The following is a 19249-nucleotide window of genomic DNA, read 5'->3' on the forward strand; positions in this document are numbered from 1 at the left end:
CAGTTTTGCTTTCTATTAAATCCTCATTTACATTTCACTGCATGTTAATTTAGTTTTAAATTTTATATGACTTCAGAGTCTCTTGATCTGAATTGTTCAGGGTGTGCCTAAACCCACCTAAACTTGGAAGGTTGTCCCACCAGCAAAAGATGGGGGCTCCTGAGTCCCTGAGCCATCACAGGCAGGCAGCAAACAATAAAATCCCACCAAAACAAGTAAGATGAGTGGCCTGGCCATCCAACGGAATGATGTTTAATGGGGACACTAAGTGCAGGATTCCCATCAGCACACTCTGCTCCATACAGGAGACCATGAGTCAGTGACCAACACAAGCAGAAATGCTACCTGGATCAAGGAAAGAAGCACAGCCAAAATAAATTTTTCCCCCCATCTTCCTCAATCACAAGGAATTCCAAGTAAGACACTGTATTTAACGTCAAGACATCTCCAGCTTAGGGGAAGTTTTAGGTATTTGTTTTCAAAGACAGTCACTACCATACAGTGAAGTCATCAATGGAAATTTAGTTTACTCATACCTTTACCATCAGAGATGTTTGCTCCTGCCACCAAGATGTCTGGCAGAAGCTGGAGTCCAGGGAAGGATGCTTTCACAGCCTCCAGAAGTTTCCACTTTAAGGGTTTTCTCTTCATCCACCTTCCTGATCAGATTGTCCATAGTTTCCCTCTGAGAGCTGCCTTCACAGCAATCCAAAGCTACCTGTAACAAAGAAACAGCCACAAAACTGTGACAGCTTCCTACAAACTCTTGGATCTGAACAGAGATCAGAAAAACAGCAACAGTACACAATACTGCACTAGATCCCTACCCACTGCTTACACAATTTAACTGGAAGGGGTTATAGGGTGGCAGTTACAGGAACACCCAAACATGGCCTAGGTGTAAGAGACATGTCACCTTGAAAACAAACCTGGTGGGTTCTTCATCAAGTCCAGCTCTTAGAAATGACTGACAAGCAAACGCTACTTTAAAAAAAAAAAACAAAAGTAGACTTAAAAAGAGTGTTCAAAACAACATTTCATGTAATATTTTAGCGAATACTTTTTTAAACTGTCAGTCTCGTTTCGCTGGTCTCCGCAATTTTTCTGCTTGCCATCAAAAAATTGATGGCCAGAAGAAAATACTCTTATTATTTAAATAAGAACCTATTAACTGAATTATTATTCGGTGACAAGGCCATGTGAAACATCTCTTACATGAGATGTAACCACGGTAGTTTGGAAAAGCTCTAGGATGCCAGTAAAATACCTACAAGGCTCCTACAAGGGAGAGGCACCTGGCAAATACAGGTGACCTCCTTTCCACTAGCACTGTGCTCCTGAGCAGATCCTCTGCAGGGCACCAGCCCAGTTCCCTGATGTCAATAAGCACTACAGAGTCCTATCAATAAAATTATAAAATTATTAATATCTGTCCTAAAACATTTTTGCTCCCTTTCTCCTGGTTGGTAAGATATTCCACAGCCTCATTCCCCTGCTGATTTTTCTGATTTTCAGCTGAAATTTATTCATGGCCAGTGTATGTCTGTTTGTTCATGTGCCAATATTATCTTTTAGCTTTAAAAACTCTTTAAACTCTCTGAGGTGTTTATCCTACCCTTCCTCTTTGATTTCATTATAAGAGCATCATCATATTCCCTCTCAGTCTTCATTCCCCTTGTCTAAATAAGGCAGCTCCTCTTATAAAACAGCTTCTATACTCTCCTGGACTTCCCACTGCAGATCTGTCAAGTTCCAGTAAGAATTCACCTTTTTTGAACCAGATGGGAACAGAAATTTTGGATGAGGTCTTTACTCTTAGTTCTCATTACTGCACCCAACGCATACCCTTCACTTCATACCACCACATCAGTCCGTTCTCACTACTCAGTTCTTCAGCCATGGAACTGGAGAACGGAAATAATGGAATTCAGAATCATAGAATCATTTAGGCTGGAAAAGCCCTCTAGGATCATCAAGATCACCCATCAACTAGAACCACCACCATGTTCACCACTAACCCATGTCCTCAAGTACCACATCCACATATCTTTTAAACCTCTCCCAGGGATGGTGACTCCACCATCCCTGCCTTGGGCAGCCTATGCCAGTGTTTAATAACTTCCACAGTGAAGAAATTTTTCCTAATACCCAATGTAAACCTCTCCTGGCACAACTTGAGGCTACTTCATCTTATCCTGTTACTTGTTACATGGGATAAAAAACCAACTCCTACCTGGCTTGGACCTCCTTTCAGGGAGTTATAGAGAGGGACAAGGTCCCTCCTGAGCTTCCTTTTCTCCAGGCTGAGCTGCCCCAGCTCCCTCAGCCACTCCTTGTGCTTCATCTCTGAACACTTCAGCTCTTCAGTGACTTTTTTGTCACGAGGGGCCCAAAACTGAACACAGTTCATTCTTCTCTCTCTTGCAGATTCTCCTCTGTGTGGACAAAAGATTTTTGAAATGCATCCTTTTTAGTATCACTGTTTCTCCTACTTTATCAACTTCCTTACATGAAATTCAAATGCTTTGCTTTAGATCTAGACCAAGGCAGGAAAAAAAACCCCATTGTTGTCTCATGAAATAAAGAACCCAAGTCAAGCAAGAAGAAGAAGAACCCAAGAAGAAGAAGAACCCAAGAAGCAATTTAGTTGACACCTGAGAGGACCAATCTGATTTTTATTTGTGCCTCAACATATGTTATGTTCTCATAGGGGCTGTACGTGTGCTTGCAACCCTGTCCCCAGGAAGGCTTCGCCTGGCAGGCAATGAAGGCAGAGAAAGCCTCCACGGTAGGACTGTGAATGACACACACATCCCCCCCTTCGTCACTTTGCCAGTGGGCCAATGCCCGGATGCCGGCGAAGAATGTCCAGGAAAAGAGACTGTGGGGGGAACGTTAGCACACAAGAGCAGCTAAATGGAACACAACAGGACCCATTTTCTTTGGGTACCTTGGAGGGAGCGGGGATTTGCCTGTAGGGTCCGCTCAGCCCTTCTCCCTCCTTCTCGCCTTTTCCTCCCTGTGGTCCTGCTTCCCTGTTTCACCGTTCCCGAAAAACCAGCTTGTCATCGCGACGTCCTCGTGCTCTGCTGCCTCCCCAGTGAAGCAAGCGCTGCTGCAGCCAGCTGGCCCTCATGCTTCCCAGGCACAGCCGCCGCCAGCCTGCACCCAGCCGCGCCCGCAGCCGCCATCCGCAGCACAAGCCGGCTTGCCGCTGTGTTTCCTGCGCTGCCCGCCGCACCAAGCTGCCCGGCAGTGCTAGTGACCGGCCTGTCACCGCCACCTGCACCCAGCCGCAACCATGGCCCACAGCCACCGCGCCCCGACCCTGAAAACCCGTGGCTGCTCCAGGGGCGCACCCGTGGCCACGGCAGCCCGTTCTCCCCGACGGAAGGCACACGCAGTCTGCTACTGTTTGGAAATCATGCCCGGCCCACCACAGGAGCCGCAACGGAGACGCAACGCGGTTCACGGCACACACGCTCTGCCTGGTAAGCTGATGCCGACAGACCACCCGGGTTCTTTGTGGTACCGCTGTCCCTGTCTTCTGTTTCTTTCTCCGTCTCTCTTTTCCTCTCTCTGCTCCTTTTCCTATCCTGCTTAGTAGGAACACTTAACCTTTCTTATCAATAAACAGTTCTCAGACATACTGTTGCATTTGTACTTTATTTTAGTCCAAGAAATATATTTTAGTCCAAGAATCCTCCCCCTTTTATAGCAGAACACGACGACACCCTTTACTGCATTCCCCCCTCCCCCCCTTTTTCTTTTTCCTTACAAGTTTTACCTATATGTGCTCTCCTGCCTGTTCCAAAGAGCTGATATCACTGCCTTTCTCTCCGAAATGCCTGGTCCTGCTCATCAACTGTTGGGACCGCTCTCAGCTATGGTGAACAATAACCTTCTGTCACTTGCATGGCATGGGTGTCAGTTCTTCCCATCTGTTCACAGAATCACAGAACAGTTATGGCTAGAAGCGACCTCTGGAGATCATTTAGTTCAACCCCCGTGCCATGGCAGGATCAGCCAGAGCAGGTGACACAGGAATTTGTCCAGGGGGATTTGGATTGTCTCCAGAGAGGAAGACTCCACACCCTCCCTGGGCAGCCTGTTCCAGTGTCTGCCACCCTCAACAATCCTCATGTTGAGGTGGAGCTTCTTATGTTTTATTTTATGGCCATTGCTACTTGTTCTGTCACTGGGCACCACTGAACAGTCTGGCACCATCCTCTTGGCATCTCCCTTTGAGGTATTTGTATGCATTAATGATCCATTCTTGGTCTTCTCCAGACCATCCAGGTCCAGCTCCTACAGTCTCTCCTCAAAAGAGAAATGCTGCAGGCCACTCATCACCTTTGTAGCTTCTGCTGGACCCTCTCCAGTAGCCCCTTGTCCTTCTTGGGCAGAACCAGACACAGCACTGTAGATGCTCCTCACCAGGGACAAGTGAAAGGGCAGGACGACCTCCCTTGACCTCCTGGTCACAGTCTTCCCAGTGTCCCCCAGGATCGCACTGGCCCTCCTGGCTGAGAGGACACACTACCAGCTCATGGACAGCTTGTCACCTGCCAAGATTCCCAGGGCCTTTTCAGCAGAGCTGCTCTCCAGTAGTTCAGCCCCCAAGTTGTTCTGGTATTGGGGATTATCCCTCCCCAGGCTCCCCAGGTGCAGAACCCTACTTGCCCTTACTGAACCTCATTTGGTTTCTCTCCACCCAGTTCTCCAGTCTATCAAGGTCCTGCTGAATGGCAGCTCAGCCTTCAGGTATATCAGTCACTCCCTCCAGTTCTGTATTATCACCAAACCTGCTCAGGGCCCCGTTCTATCCCTTCATCCAGGGCATTGATAAATAAGTTGAATGTAAGTATTGATCCCTGGGGAATGCCACTCACTACAGAACCCAGCTGGATTCTATTCGATTGTTCACAACCCTCTGCCATTCAGCCAGTTCTTGATCCATCTCATGGTCCATTTATCTAACCCACATTGCCTGAGCATACCTACGAGGATGTTGCGGGACACCGTATCAAAAGCCTTGATGAAGGTGAGGTAGACACCATCCTCTGCTCTCCCCTCGTCAACCCTTGTCATCATAGAAGGCTTTCAGACTAGTCCTAATGGATTGTTGAGGGATGTCATTTGAGTTGTGTTTTTCCTTCACCTGCAGGAAACTTGTGTTTCTGTGTTTCTCCTAGATCAGATTCCAAGCTAAGCCATGAATTTGCAGGTCATCTCCTCTCTTTATTTATTCTTGATCAGACAATATCTGCTGTGATGTCCAGCAGCCTGATGTGCCACAAGCCTCTCCATAGCTCCACAGTATATTTGTTTGCCTGTCAGACATTTCAGCCATTCCCTGAACGTTCTAAAACTCTTCCTCAAGTTATTCACTCTCTCAGGTACGTAACCTCTCACATAAGATCTTCTCTCACATTCAGGATGCAAACTTCAGACAGTTCCCCCACCTTAAACATAAAAGAAACTAATCCAACAGCTCCTCCTGCGCTCTAATGAGCACTTGAACTCCTTAATTAGTTTCTCTCATTTCTAAAGATATGTCCTTTTATAGACCAAACTCTGCTAGTGAACCTACTGATGTATTTTCCACTTCAATTCACACTGACCTGCCTCTAGATCCCTTAGTCTGAAGTCCTCTTCTGAGAAAACACAAGAAGAGGTACAAGAGCAGCATCCTTTGGGGAGCTCCTGCAGTAATCTACCACTGCTCCCAAGCAGAAGAAATGTCCCTGGCAGTGGGAGATGCAGTGATGACATCTTAAGACTTATTTTGACACCACCAGATGAGACAATTAGAAAACATCCCCCAATTCTGCTTGCAGTAGGATTTTTCCATCGCCAGTTAAGATTCCTGCAGTGGCCAACAACCTGCTTGTACTATCCCTAATACCTGTCTGAACTCTGAAGCAGCTTGGTTTGAGCATCAAGGTCTGCAGGCACTGGAGTCAAAAGGGAGAGAAACCACATAGCTCTGAATACCCAGGTGCCTTCTAGAAGAGAGCCTAAACAGAAGGGCTGATGTTTCTAATACCTACTCTGATTTTCTGGGTTCAGTGCTGTTTTGTGGACTGATCACTCTGAACTCTGAAACAAAATAAACCATGTGGTGCACCATGCAGGAGAAGTTACTCACTCTTCCTCTGTATCCACTTCATTTCTCTTAAGTGATAACTGTATCCAAATCCTCCACACCTTCCCAATTACAGAAACACCAAAAAAGCCACAGAAGTTAAGCACTCAAAAAAGAGAAAGGCTAGTATCAAAAACTATCCAGAAAAAACAGAGATTTACAAAGATGCTTCACAAAACATCACGTACTGGTTTTCCAGTAAAGAAAATCAAACTTGCTCCATTGCACAGCTCGAACCAGGTACAGAAAGAACCCAGTTGCCATGAAAAAAGGCTGTTCCATGAGAAACTCGTACATGTCCTGCTGAGTAAGTGTGTAGCTAATGACACAGTGAGAAGAAAAAGGAAAGCCTCATCTTTATGAACCTCTGGAGAACTAGATCACATTCCTGCCAGCACAGAGTTGCAGTGCAACACTGGATGAACCAGGTAAGACAAAACCTTCAGAGGTGGCTGCTAATTCCATGTTTGCTTTCCCAGTCCTACACCTGAGACACTGGGGATCCCACCCGCATACATGCCATGGGCCCATTATTTTAATCAGTTTAACTTCTTGAATAATTAAACACTTTCCCACTTGTCTGGGGGAGAAGGGGTGGAATTAAACAAATAATCCCCAACAAGGTCAGTCTATGCTTGGCAATTTCTCTCTTGTTTTCTTGTGCTGCAGCAGGACAGAGCTCTGCCCACAGCCTCACTGGAGTGCTCCCCAAATAGATGTCATTTGATGGAAACTGTGGGCTGAAACAAGAGCATGAAGGGATCCCGTAGAGAGGAGTAGGATTTCATATGCAGAGCAGGGTTTGGAGGCTCTCTAGCAAACAGCACACAGTGACTGGTGAGAATGAAAAGAAACACTGCTCCTCCACCAAACGAAGCAGGAGCTTGGCAGTACATGATGATGCAGTTACAGGCTGTATCCTGTTCCCAAGAAGCAGAATTATGATGGCAGAATGGTTTTGGTTTATTATTGGGGTGTTGTGTTTGGTTTTTTCAATGTGAAGGGAGAAAAAGAATTGCTGAATTTTAACCACCTAATTCTATCAAGACAAAGATAAGAGAACAGGGAAAAGGTGAAGCCTTTAAGAGAAAGGCTGCACTGCAACAGGAACAGGTATATATGAAGATCCTCATCTCCCCACTGCTGATGAAGCTTCCACTCCAGGCCCCCACATGGGGGCCTGGTGACAGCCCCAATGACCCCAGCAGATGCCAACTCCTTTGCTATACTTACACCCTGCTCTCTCCTCTAACATCTCCATTCCAGGCTCAGCTATGTGCTTTCAGAGGCAAAAATTCATCAGACACCAGTCAAACCAGTCATACCCCAGCCCACAAAGACAGGACAGATGCCTCTGTTGGCAGTACCTTTTTAGGTACCCTATTCCAATCTCTGCCTGTTCTCAGGGATTCTCCATGCTGGATGTGCTGAGGGACCATGAGACCTTAATTGAGGGGCTTATGAGCTGGGCAGAAGTTCTCAGCCCCCCTGTTGTGGCTCTGGTCAGGCTTACTCAGACAGAAAGCAGAGATCATTCATGCCACTGAGCACAACTTTCCACTCACTATAATCCTGTGTCAGGGGAGCTCAATGATGTGACAAACTAGGACAGGAGGCCAAGCCGCGTCCTGAGCACAGCATGTGAGGGCACCCTGTAATTTCCAGCTGCACAGGGTACAGCTAGCTCCCCTCAAAGACAAAGGAAAGCAGGTTATAAACAGCATTTTGTCCTTTATGACTGCTGCAAATCAGCATATAGAGTGCAGTTGCTTACAGAAAAGGAAAGCAACAGTCCTCCCCACCAACTGCTGCCTGCAACACATAAAAAATAAAACCAAATTATTTAGTAGATGTTCTAGTCTTGTAGGCAACGGTGTGGTAAGAGTTGCAAAAATGACATAAAGCTGGGAGACAGCTGAAAGGGAAGCTGATGACCAGGAACTGACAAGCAGGTAGCAGAGAGGTGATTAGTGGTTCTGTTCAAACACCCCTATAGAACCTTGTCCTTGCTCCCAAGAAGGCTTTTTCACAGTATGTTGAGTACCAGGTACCCCCTCTGGCCCAGGCTCCCCTTGCAGGGGTAGTCTGACACTGATACTGGTCTCCAGGTGGCCTTCACTGCTCAGTTTTCACTATTCCCACAGTCCAGCACAGAAGGACCTGAGACCACACACACGTGCAGTCAATGCTGTGCAGAAGGCAGGTGGAAGTGCCAGGTGAGGCTTGCCCATCATCTGGTAAACCACGCGTATGCTGCTACCTTGAAGACACGCACACCCCACCCTGTCCACACAGTTTGCCTATTTCAGATTTTTTTACCCGCTTCTCAGAGGCAGTCAGGAATCCCTCTTCTACTGCCTCCAAAACTCTATGACGGGGCTCAGCTGTGTCATGCTCTGGATCAGCTCCTCCCTGCAGCACAGCAAGCAAGCGGTCAGCGTCTCTTCATCGGCTATGCTCTCTGGGGGGAAAAAGATTCAAAAACACAAGAGAAGAAATAAGTCAGTCTGAAGAAACTGACAGGTTCCTAAGTGAAGGAGACTCTCTGAAAGATCTAAGTGAATAGCAAAGCTCATCCCAAGCACAAGCAGCAGAGGAAAATCACTTACTATTCTCTTTAAATTCTGTGAAAAGAAAATGTCTCATTTACGTAACAGAGCACAAAGCCATAAAGCAAGCTGGAAGTTAACACCAGATTTGCAAGGCCACTGTTTTGTGTCAAACATGAGTAAAAAAGAAGTTTTCAACCCTCAGCCTCAGCTGTACTCACTCTGGCTGCCAGCCATTAATCCAGCCCTCCAGGCAGCAGTGGGGAGAGCCCTGCACAGCTACGCCTCCTGCTACATGCAGAAATGCTCCAGGATCGTGGCCAGCACATGATAAACCTCCCACATCCAGATATAGGGTTTCTCTGTAATGTTGCCCACTCACTTTTCCCAGAGGTTGCACCCAATTTCCTACCTGCTTGCTGTGGGGCTTCTCTGCTGCCCTGTTCCCTCTCCAGCAAAGCCACCCTCAGCTCAGGATTTGTGTCTTGAGACAGCTTCAGAAAAGACACAAGGGTCTGAGTGTCCAGGGGCTGAGCATGTCAAGTGTCACTATCCTGGGTGTAAGCATCCTTAACTTTGCACAGCAGCTTCTTGAACACTGAATGTTCCTCTGCCTTGGCCACACAGGCAGCCAGAGCGTACAGCAGAACAGAAATGCAGGATGGTTTAGAGGGCAGACTCAACTGCCCTATACAGACAGACACAACAAGCAGAACTCTGGAGTTTAGGTCAGGGGACAAAAAATTAAACAGAACAAAAAAATAACCACACACACACACACCACTGAATGCAAACTCTGGCCTGTGGCCACCCACCCCAGGAAGCAGGGCAACAAGCCCTTGCTGCCAGCCCTTATCCATACAGCAAATCCCATAAACTGGAGCTGGTTCCAGCACCAAACGTTTCTTCATGTCCAACTAGCCAAAGACCACTAAGTGTAAAAGACCTGATAAAGCATGAATTTAACACTGCTACTTTGGGAGTCAAAGCTAAGGCAAGAGATACTGGATCTCACTGCAGAACAAGGAAGGATCACTTGCACAGAAAGCAGAGACCATTTCAAGCAGAACTTTCAGGAATCTCCATTCTCAATCACAATAGAATTCTGTCTCCTAGAGAAAACTCTGGAGAGGAGGCATGCAAACTCTGAGTGCTGTGGGCTCTCAGCACACCTGGCAATCAAACCCAGAGGTCCAAAATCTTCTTCAGTGACCTGAAACAGCAATCAGAGGTAGACGTGCTTGTACAGTTATGGAAATAAAAGGCAAAGAAATAAGCTGGAACTCTTATTCCCATTTTCCGGAGTCCTTTAATGCTGTAAATATTGCCCCTGAAGACACATGCTCCCCAGCTCTCCAGGAGAGATGCCAGCCTTTCAGAGCAGGCGGCCTTTATTGGAGACTCCAGGGATTCGATAAAGATACCTTTGAAGCGGGAAGTTCAGCTCTGCTCCAGGGAGAATGGCCATTTTCTGCTGTCATTGTCATTTTTATTCTGATGATAGAAAGCCTGTATGCAACTGCTTGGGGCCGCACCAGGGCCGGTGTACTGGCTTTTCCTAGCAGGTGTAAATGGCCACACATTAGGGCAGTGTGGCACTGCAATGACCTATTGCAACGACTCCGCAGAGGGGAAACTGCAGCAGTCCCAGCTCTTCTCACACACAGCAGTTTGCCTGCTGAACAGAGAGTGTGGACGTGAAGGGCTCTGGTGTAAAGAAAACACAGATGTACTGAAGAACAAACATAAAGGTATTTTTAAATGCAAATATTAATTTATAATAAGACTTGATAACCAGATAATATTTGTTCTCAAGGTTTGCGTGCTTGGCCCCTTCTAGATCAAAATGAGCATGTAAAACACAATGTATCTCCACCCTCACCACCTTAAAGGTGTTCAGATCCTGCCAAATCCATGTTTGTACTAATATGTATGAAAAGTAACTTGCATTGTTGCAATATATTTTTCAATTTTAGGGATTTTTAATTAAAATCAGCACAGCATTGCTACCCAGAGCCCCAGGTAACATCCCTTCCTCAGCGCGTGGATTTGGTTAATAGAAATGAGTTTTCAGTAACTGAAATATTCTGCTATTTATAGGCTCTTTCCAGAAGACATTTCCTTGGACACATTGCTTAGTGGGAACAACAGCCTTTTAGCACTGTTGTGAAAGGGCACACAGTATACACTTCAGACTTACATCAAAGCACTAACAATTCCCAAAGATCCTGGGAAAAAATGGAAAAATACTGATACCAGCTTCCACTTAGTCATAATGTGCCCCCACATTACAGCCTGATACACCAGGCTTTCACTGCCTGGGACACTGCAAAACTCTTCATGGCTAAGTTGGCACAAATTAGCATATATCCAGCTTCTACATGGGAGGAAGAGACCGCCTTCTGCACCGGGAAACTGCATCACCAAGACCTGGCTTAAGCATTGTCAGAGCTGTGGCACCAAATAGATTCCATGGCACTCCAGAGGTTTGGTCCCCAAGGAGGATATCAGTTCTGGCGGCCAAAACACTCCCACCTCAGCACCATGGAACACATCACACACCATGGGAAGAGCCTTCCCAGTTCATCTCAAACATGCCCATGTCCATAGCAGCCCGATGGCATGCTCTGAACAGGAACCTCTGCAGGTTAAGGATCCAGGAGATATAGGTCTCCTGTCTCCATAGCATCACCACATCTTCCGTGTTTTTCCAGAGATCTCAACAGCATGTGCAAATAATGTACACCCCCCTTGAGCAATGTGCAGTGGCCCATAACTGAGACTGAAGAGGGATGTGAGGAGAGAGGGAGGGCACACAGCACAGTCATTAGCCCAGCTGGCCATTAACTCTTCTCTGCAGGTGGGTGAGCACGGTTATGGCTTTTCATGCCTTATCCATGCGCCTGCTCCCACCACAAGAGCACATCCCAACAAAAAGCCACTTTGTTGACTATTTCTGAGTGAGCTCCTTCAAGCATCAGCTTTAGAGTGAATGCAAGCATCCAGAGGGTGGTGGGTAGGGATCTGCAAGAGAGAGATTGGGAAGCACCAGCTCAGGGTGGCAGAAAAAGCTGACTCCCTTCAGACCTGAGGGACACTCAGGTACACTGCAGGAGGTCAGGCACTGTGGGGAAACTTCCATAGCCATAATCATCAGTCCTCTGTAAATGCACACTGCTTTGGGTTTTGATGTACAGAAGGTGATGAAAATATAAAAAAGCGATTGGAAACCTGCATGGTTAGGGACTGTTTCACTGCTGGCTCTTCTATGGCTCTGTGGTTATCCAGCCTTTGGAAGCTGAGCAGCACTGTTCCATAGGCTGCTGCTGCTCACATGGTCAATAGCATGGACAACCCCAGGACTGGCTCCACACACCTCACCCTCAGAGAAGCCCTCTGGCTGTGACCTCACCATTAAGTCAATCAACCATCAATCAACTATTGTATTGTGCATACAATAATCAGAGAAAAACTATGTTCATGTTTTTCCTTCAGAAACCCAAAGGGGTTTTTTTTTTCAAGCCTGCGTCTGTACATGACTCATGAGGGAGACCTCAGGAAGGCTCTGTGGAAAACACTGACCACCCCTGTTTGATCTACACAACAAGAACAAAGGCTCAGCCCAAATTTCTACAAAAACACACCAGAACAGAGGAAAAAAGAGTTCTCTAGCTCTGCCACCATGAAAAAAATAACACCAAATCCTCACAAGCTCTCTCTCTCTTAATCAGGATGCAGAAGATAACAGGAAACATCTTTCTTCTGCCTCCTCCAGAAATCCCTGCAGCTGCAAATGAAGGGCGACAATGACTGGACAGGCCCACAGGCAATGCAAAAGATCCACAAACACAGTGACATTTATTCTACCTGGAAGAATCAATGCTCCCCCTCTTCATCTAAACCTGGTAGTAGAGGGAACAAATGAGCTGTGCAATAATTTGAATTGAGTTTCTCTAAGAGAGCACAGGAAGATAAGACTTGACATCGGCAAAGCTCTTCTACGCTTCCCTAAATTACTGCAATTTCAGTCTTGTTCTCCTTTCCAAGCAGGTTTCATCCAAGCCAAAACCAAATTAGATAGGAATAGTTTATGTGGAATATACAGAGAAACTATAAAACAGAAACAACCCCAAAAATCACGTCTCCCTAAACTGAAAAGCAATTCATCTGCATTTTTCAGTCTGGGGAGCAGAACAGAATATCAAACTCAGAGAGAAGCAACAGTTCTCACAAAAGCCAGCCCTGCACCACAAACTTTGCTGGGGAAAAACCCCACAACCAAATGAGTCTCCACCAGAGGTAGGAGTAAATAGGCAGGAACAGTAGAGGGGAGCAGACCAGAGCTGCACAGAACAAGATACCACGCAGGGATAAGTTCACCAGCAAAGGAAAATAAATAAGAGAGGCATCCAAGGCCAAATTCCACTAAAACCACAGGAGCCTGAACACCAGGACAGCCTTGGTGCCAATAGGCAGGCTGACAAAACTCTCCTAAACTTCTATGCTGGCCAGGCTTTACTGCCCAAAATAACTAGTGCTTTCCTAGAGAGAGCAGCTGCTTCCAAAAGGCTCCCAAGAGAATACTCCCAAGGAATGGGAGATCTCCCCTGCAACAGGGCAAGCACACCCAGCAGGAATGCTTTCTACACAGAAACAGTGTCTCACCGGCTTCAAGACACACTTTTACTTGCCTCAAGGCACTTGAGACCTCAAACAAATGACTAGCAAAATAATACAAAGAAAGGCAGGGGGGGAAAAATGAGAGAAAAAAAAATCCATTGACATCTACCACTGGCACAACCTCAGCCTGAGTTACACATCCCAGTTTGGCTCTTTGGAGCTGAACCTGCACTTCAAGCATGACTTTAAAAATACACTGCTGCGTTTCCCCCCAAAGGAAACACCAGGCTCTTGTGAGGAAAAGCTGCTATGTGTGCTGGAAACAGACTCAGTGCTAAGGTCCACAGTTCCTACTGGTCCCAGAGGGGAGCTCAGAGAGGGACAGATCAGGCTGAGCCCTTGTTTAAAACAGGCTGCAGCCTGTTCTCCCACTGCCCTGGGGCTGACACTTCATGCTTGTCACAGCTGAAAAGTGATTTTTCAGGAAGCCTTAAAGAAAATCCATTTCTCATTTATTCAGCACTTATTTATAGCTACAGAAAATTTGCCCAGCTACCACTCTGCGGACAGACACCCAAACTGGCTCTGAGCTCCACAGCCTCTCCCTTGGCTCGTGCTGTAACAGCTGATTTGAGAGCACAAAAGGCCAGGAATGGATCTGTAAACCTTCCCTACGAAACGGCAGCGAAGGCAAAGCAATAGCAAACAGGGCTGTTGTGCAGTGCAGAAGCTGCAGCATACCTGCCTGGGCACTCCGCCAGCACAGCTCTGCCCTGCCACCAGCAGTAAGAGGAGGCAGGAACAGGGACAGGGCCTCCTGGCATGGGGGCATGGAGCTGCCAAATCCCTTCTGGCAGCACCGATCCATACTGCACAGCACCCACCCCAGCTTGGCTCCATTTGCAAAAGTACACAACACTTAAAATCCTAAACCTGACACGCTTATCTGATCATGATGAAAAACAAACATAAAAAATCTAATCCTTCTCTGAGCAGGGCACTCAGAGGCGCTTGTCTGCCCAGCCGGGCTTGTGCTTGCTACTGCAAATATGGATTAGGACCCACACTTCTCTCCCGAAGCCCCCAATATGTTATATTCCACAACACCAGGAGAACCAGCTGCTTAGGGAACACGAGCTTCCCTTCATGAACATTTAAGGGCTCAGCAGAAATCAATCCTGCACTCCCCAACTCAAGGGAATTCTCCTCCCTGCTGTCACGAGTTTAGGTTTTTTTCTAATAAAGATGTGGTCTTGGGCTTTTATAAGGAGAATGCCACAATGGTAAAAACGTATCATGTCCTGTGATCCGGAGGGACTTGAATCCAGACAGCTTCCAGCCAGCAACTACATGGTAACCTAGAGAGCATAGCAACCCCCAGCCTACGGAACAGCACTGCTCCAAAGGTTGAATAACCAGGGAGCCAGGGAAGAGCCAGAAGTGAAACAGTAATACTTTTTCCCCTTCAAAAAGGCATGCAGGACAGTTCATGCAGCTTGGTATGAAAAATGCTCTACCAGAAATGGCTGGGCAGAGAACAGCAAGCACAGTCCCATCATTGCTCTACACTGGCTACAGCTTTTCTGCAGACCCTGCCACTGCACAGCAGTGGGCATCCAGCACGAGTGTCCACCTAGACTCACCACAATCATTCACAAGCTCTGTGTCCTCCTGCTCCACTGTCACACCAGTACAGACATCACATTCTGCTTCTGTGTTGCCCTCGAGCTGGGACAATGGGCAGCATCTCGCTACCACAGCTCAGATCCCAGAGAACCCTTCAGCGTATGCCCAGCAGCAGACTCAGTTAACCCCTCTAACAGGAATCGAGCATCGTTTACCAACTCCAACTGCTCTTAAAGCAGCACATTGGCAGGAGAAGCACCATGGGGCAGCACCCAGCTCCCCCTGTCACACCCTGTCCCACTCATCCCTCAGCAGCTCTGCTGTACAGAGAGCAACAGATGCTTCACAGCAAGACAGTGTTGAGGGCTCAGGAAATCTATTTTAGGATCTCATATGTCAGCCATTTACAAGTGAGCCATTCCTCAAGCAAATGCCAAAAACAGGATGAGAGAAATCTGTGCTGGAGCTCTCCTACAACACAAAGATGTCTTCAGGGCAGGACATACTTCTTTACCTGCATGCCTGAGCAACTTGCATTTACAGATGCTTCTCTCTAGGGCGCTGCTCAGGTGAGCACATGTTGCCCTTCAAACAACCAGGCAGCAGTTTCCCATGAAATAATTTACTAAACAAGGCACAAAATATTACAGCCCTTAGCAGGGTGAAGAAAAAGCTTGCATGACTTATGGAAGTAAACACACCTACCTCCTTTTGAGAGGCATCAATTTCTCTGCACTCTTTGAGTCTTTTCAGCACAGCCTGGGCATCAGAGAGAGCCTCAGAGAAAACATTTTCAGATCAAAAAAATAAATCCATTTTATAGCTTTTGCTCTCTGCTGCTGTGCGAGAGAAACAAGCTTAGTTATTTGCTAATTGAATGGATTCGCAGAAAGCATGATGTGATTGAAAGGCATCAGTTTGTAACCAGCACATTGGCTATAAAAGGAAAACTGTGACTTATAAATCCCTTCTGAAGACATCACACAGCCTGGAGGGAAAACCAACAGTTTATTTAACACCAGTTATAAATGGAACATTTATTTTAAACCCAGTACAGCCTCTGTTTTCCTCCCATGCTGAATAGGAGTTTAAAGGATAAAGTAGCATTAGCAAGCAACTCTGTTCACTTGCTGTTAGACAGATTGTCTAATCAGCCCTATGTCCTGCAGTAACACAGATCCCACTGCATGGCAATCACATGGCTGGCCAATAAAAGTTTTGCTCACTACAGCTCTGGCAAAGCAATGAGCATGAAGCAACTACAAAAGCCAAAGGAAGAAAATCTCTGCAGAACAGGGGGATATGTTGCTGTTGCTGCCAACCCAGGGCTAACTAAAAAGATTAAACAGAGAGTAAAAATACCCCAAGACAGGCAAATGTGTGTCAACGTGTTGCAAATAAGAGGCAATGCTGTGTCCAGACCCATGACATCTCACCTAAATCCCTCAATCGCCCTTTCCCCTCTGGCAGCTCAGCAAGCTCCTCTTCCATATAGCCACTCCCCTCAGCATGGGCAGGCTGGTCAGGGCCAGAGCCTGAATCCTCCTGGAGGGACCTGGAGTCATTCGACACTGTGTCCGGATGAACCCAGGCATGATTCACAGTAAGTTCCTGGCCAGGAGGAGAAACACCTGCTCCCATTTCTGCTTCTACGGGGTAAAGGAGAAACTCTCTGAGTGAGGATGATAAATGTTTTTTCTTCATCAGGTCTTCCAGACTGAAGCAGGTAATTAGCTTCAGCTTGGTTTCCAGATGAATCTGCTTCCTGGCTGAGGACTCCTTTTACTACCTGGTCCTGAGCAGAACAACTTATGAGATCCCTGAGGAGGTTTTTGCAACTAACAGCCACATCAAACATCTGCAGACTATCTGCCACAGAAATAACTTTGGTGAAATTGTGTTTCCTCAGTGAGAATTTGCCACTGTACATAATCTCAAGTAAGAGTGGAAGCTCCTCACGTGTTACCACAGAAGCATGAATTGGAGATGGTGTCTGTGCTGTCCAACACAGATTTAAACAGCAGGCTGGCAGGAGCCAAAACCACCTTGTGTACTCTAAAATGCACATTCCCAGTGAGGATGGTGCAGTCACAGAAGTGCTGCTCCTTGCAGAGAGTGTACAACTGGGGCAGCAACTGCCAGCCATAACTGGGAAGCTCCTACTGGCTTTGCCTTGGTCTCCACACTGCTTTTACAAAGCCTAGATAATGAAAAGGAAATGGATCCTTGTACCATTTTTCTCTACAAGACAGAAAGAAAGAGTAAGAAAGTGACTTTTCAGTTTACACGTTTTAGTAGTTTACTATGCTTCAATTCTTTGGTTACAGCAAGATCCTCATTCTGAACTCACACTCCTCAAATTCAGCAACTTACTCTGATACCTGAAGAGTCTAGATAGTGTTCAAACCTAAATGACTAGATATGGACTGAGTACTGAGTCCCAGGAGCTATAAAAAGGGAGTAGAGCCTCCCTGATGCGCCATACATCTCATGGAGGTGTGAGTGCCCATCAGATTAGGCACTGCAGTGCCAGGCTGTGCCTGCAGCCAGGGGCTGGAGCTGATGTTGAATTCAGCAGCTGGTTTCTGAAAGGGCAGGTGGGGAAGCAGTTGCGGCGCGTGTCTGACCGCCAGTGCTCTCTGACCCAGCTAGCAGTGGAGCAGCCAGAGATGGGTCGGCAACAACACCCCAAGGGATCTGCAGGGTGCATGGGGAAACCCTCTGGTCTCGGGAGCTCGACGATGTGGTCGAGTGGCACAGCAACAAGGATGGGACAGGTACAGCTGAATTGCCAAAACTGAAGATAGTTATTAAATAAATAAAACGGCACAAACAAAAACATAAAAAGGCTGCTTCAGAATACCCCAAAATAGTGCCGACATGCATATATATATAGTCTCTCATAGAATGTAGTCTCTCAGAATGTTCTAGAAGCCTTCTGGCCAATCATGGGCTGTTGATCTGCATGGCCACTCCTGACTGGTCCCAGAGTCCTTTGCAAGTCCTTTGCTCCTTACCGTAAGCCGCCTGGATGTCACCAGTTGTGGCTTCTTCTTTCTTGAGGCCAGATGTTGGCTGTCTGGGGTGTGGCAGTATGGCCAGTCCCTAGCCCATCCCCTCCAGGACAAGCTTACACAACTCGCTTCTCTTCTTTCACTTAAAATGAAAAGTATAACACTCTTATTTTAACTAAAATGACACTCTACTTAATGGACTTTACAATCAATTTAACTAAACCTGAGAACAAAAATACGTAGACTCCTTTAAATAAACTTTACAACTAAACAGGTGGGTTCATGCTGCAAAGTTAAATAAATAAACAAATGGGTTGACTGACCTAACTCAGAGGGTCGCCCAAATAAATAAAATAACTAAACAAGTGGGTCGACTGGCCTAACTCCGAGGGTCACCCACATAACTAAACAGGAAATAATGGCAATCTCTGCAACATGAATTATAACAAAAATCGGGAACTGCCAATTTAATATAAAGGAAAGTGGGGGTAGAGTTGAGGGCTGACAGAAAGCAGTTAGGGTAGAATCCAGGACAGCATGGCCAGTGCTGTCCTGGGTAGGAGACAGAAAAGGAGGGGAGATGGCAGATTCCATCTCCCATTCTTTTCTCAGGGTCAGTGGGTTCAGGGACGGGGGGGCAGAATGCGAAAACTGGGAAAGGAAGTCTGTTAAATATTGTACAATCAAAACTAAAATTTAAATTATTACCCTATTGAAACTAAAAATAATCTCTTAGCATCCTGACAACGTAACAAAAAAACAACACAATAAATGCATTTCAAAATAAATCAATTAAATTTAAGAAAAATTCTAGAGGGAAGTGGGAGTTGATTATTTTGATCTTTAAGTGTTGATGTAATGGTTTTAGGGGTTTCTTTGGCAGCTTTTAAACAAAAGCAAGACTTAAAATTGAAAGCTTACATCCCCTCTCTTCTCTGCTGGTCCTCACGAAACCTCGCCCCCGAGTACCAACGCCCACCGAGTTCTAGGGCCTCACATTGGTAGTCTCTCTGAGCCATCCTCAATACCCCACATTTGCTGGGGGCTCGATGCTCTTCACCACGTTGGGTGCCTGCATTCTCCACCACATGTTGTGGCCCATCTCCAGCCGCTCCGCTGGTAGCCGGGTCAGAGAGATCACCGGCAGTCGGACACATGCTGCAACAGGAAGTAGGACATGAAGACCTGTTCAGACCATCTACCAAGCACAGAGGAGACTCTGAGGTGTTAGTTTGAACCTGCAAAGCACTAAATGATTTGGGACCAGTTCATTTTCTCCCCCAAATCACTGG

General features: G+C 46.6%; 1 protein-coding gene across 1 annotated transcript in view; it reads right to left on the bottom strand.

Moving 5' to 3' along the window:
• ZBTB40 (zinc finger and BTB domain containing 40) overlaps positions 1–19047 on the bottom strand; it is a 56938-nt gene extending 37891 nt beyond the window's left edge. Inside the window, 10 exon segments of the mRNA XM_038160122.1 lie at positions 537–628; positions 630–718; positions 8468–8511; positions 8514–8609; positions 9110–9335; positions 15649–15782; positions 16380–16600; positions 16602–16924; positions 16926–17102; positions 18991–19047. Coding sequence (XP_038016050.1) covers positions 537–628; positions 630–718; positions 8468–8511; positions 8514–8609; positions 9110–9335; positions 15649–15782; positions 16380–16600; positions 16602–16924; positions 16926–17102; positions 18991–19047 — 1459 coding nt within the window.
• Between the last annotated feature and the right edge of the window lie 202 nt (positions 19048–19249).

The sequence above is a fragment of the Motacilla alba genome, chromosome 21 (genome assembly GCF_015832195.1).
Source record: "Motacilla alba alba isolate MOTALB_02 chromosome 21, Motacilla_alba_V1.0_pri, whole genome shotgun sequence".
Classification (NCBI taxonomy): Eukaryota; Metazoa; Chordata; class Aves; order Passeriformes; family Motacillidae; genus Motacilla; species Motacilla alba.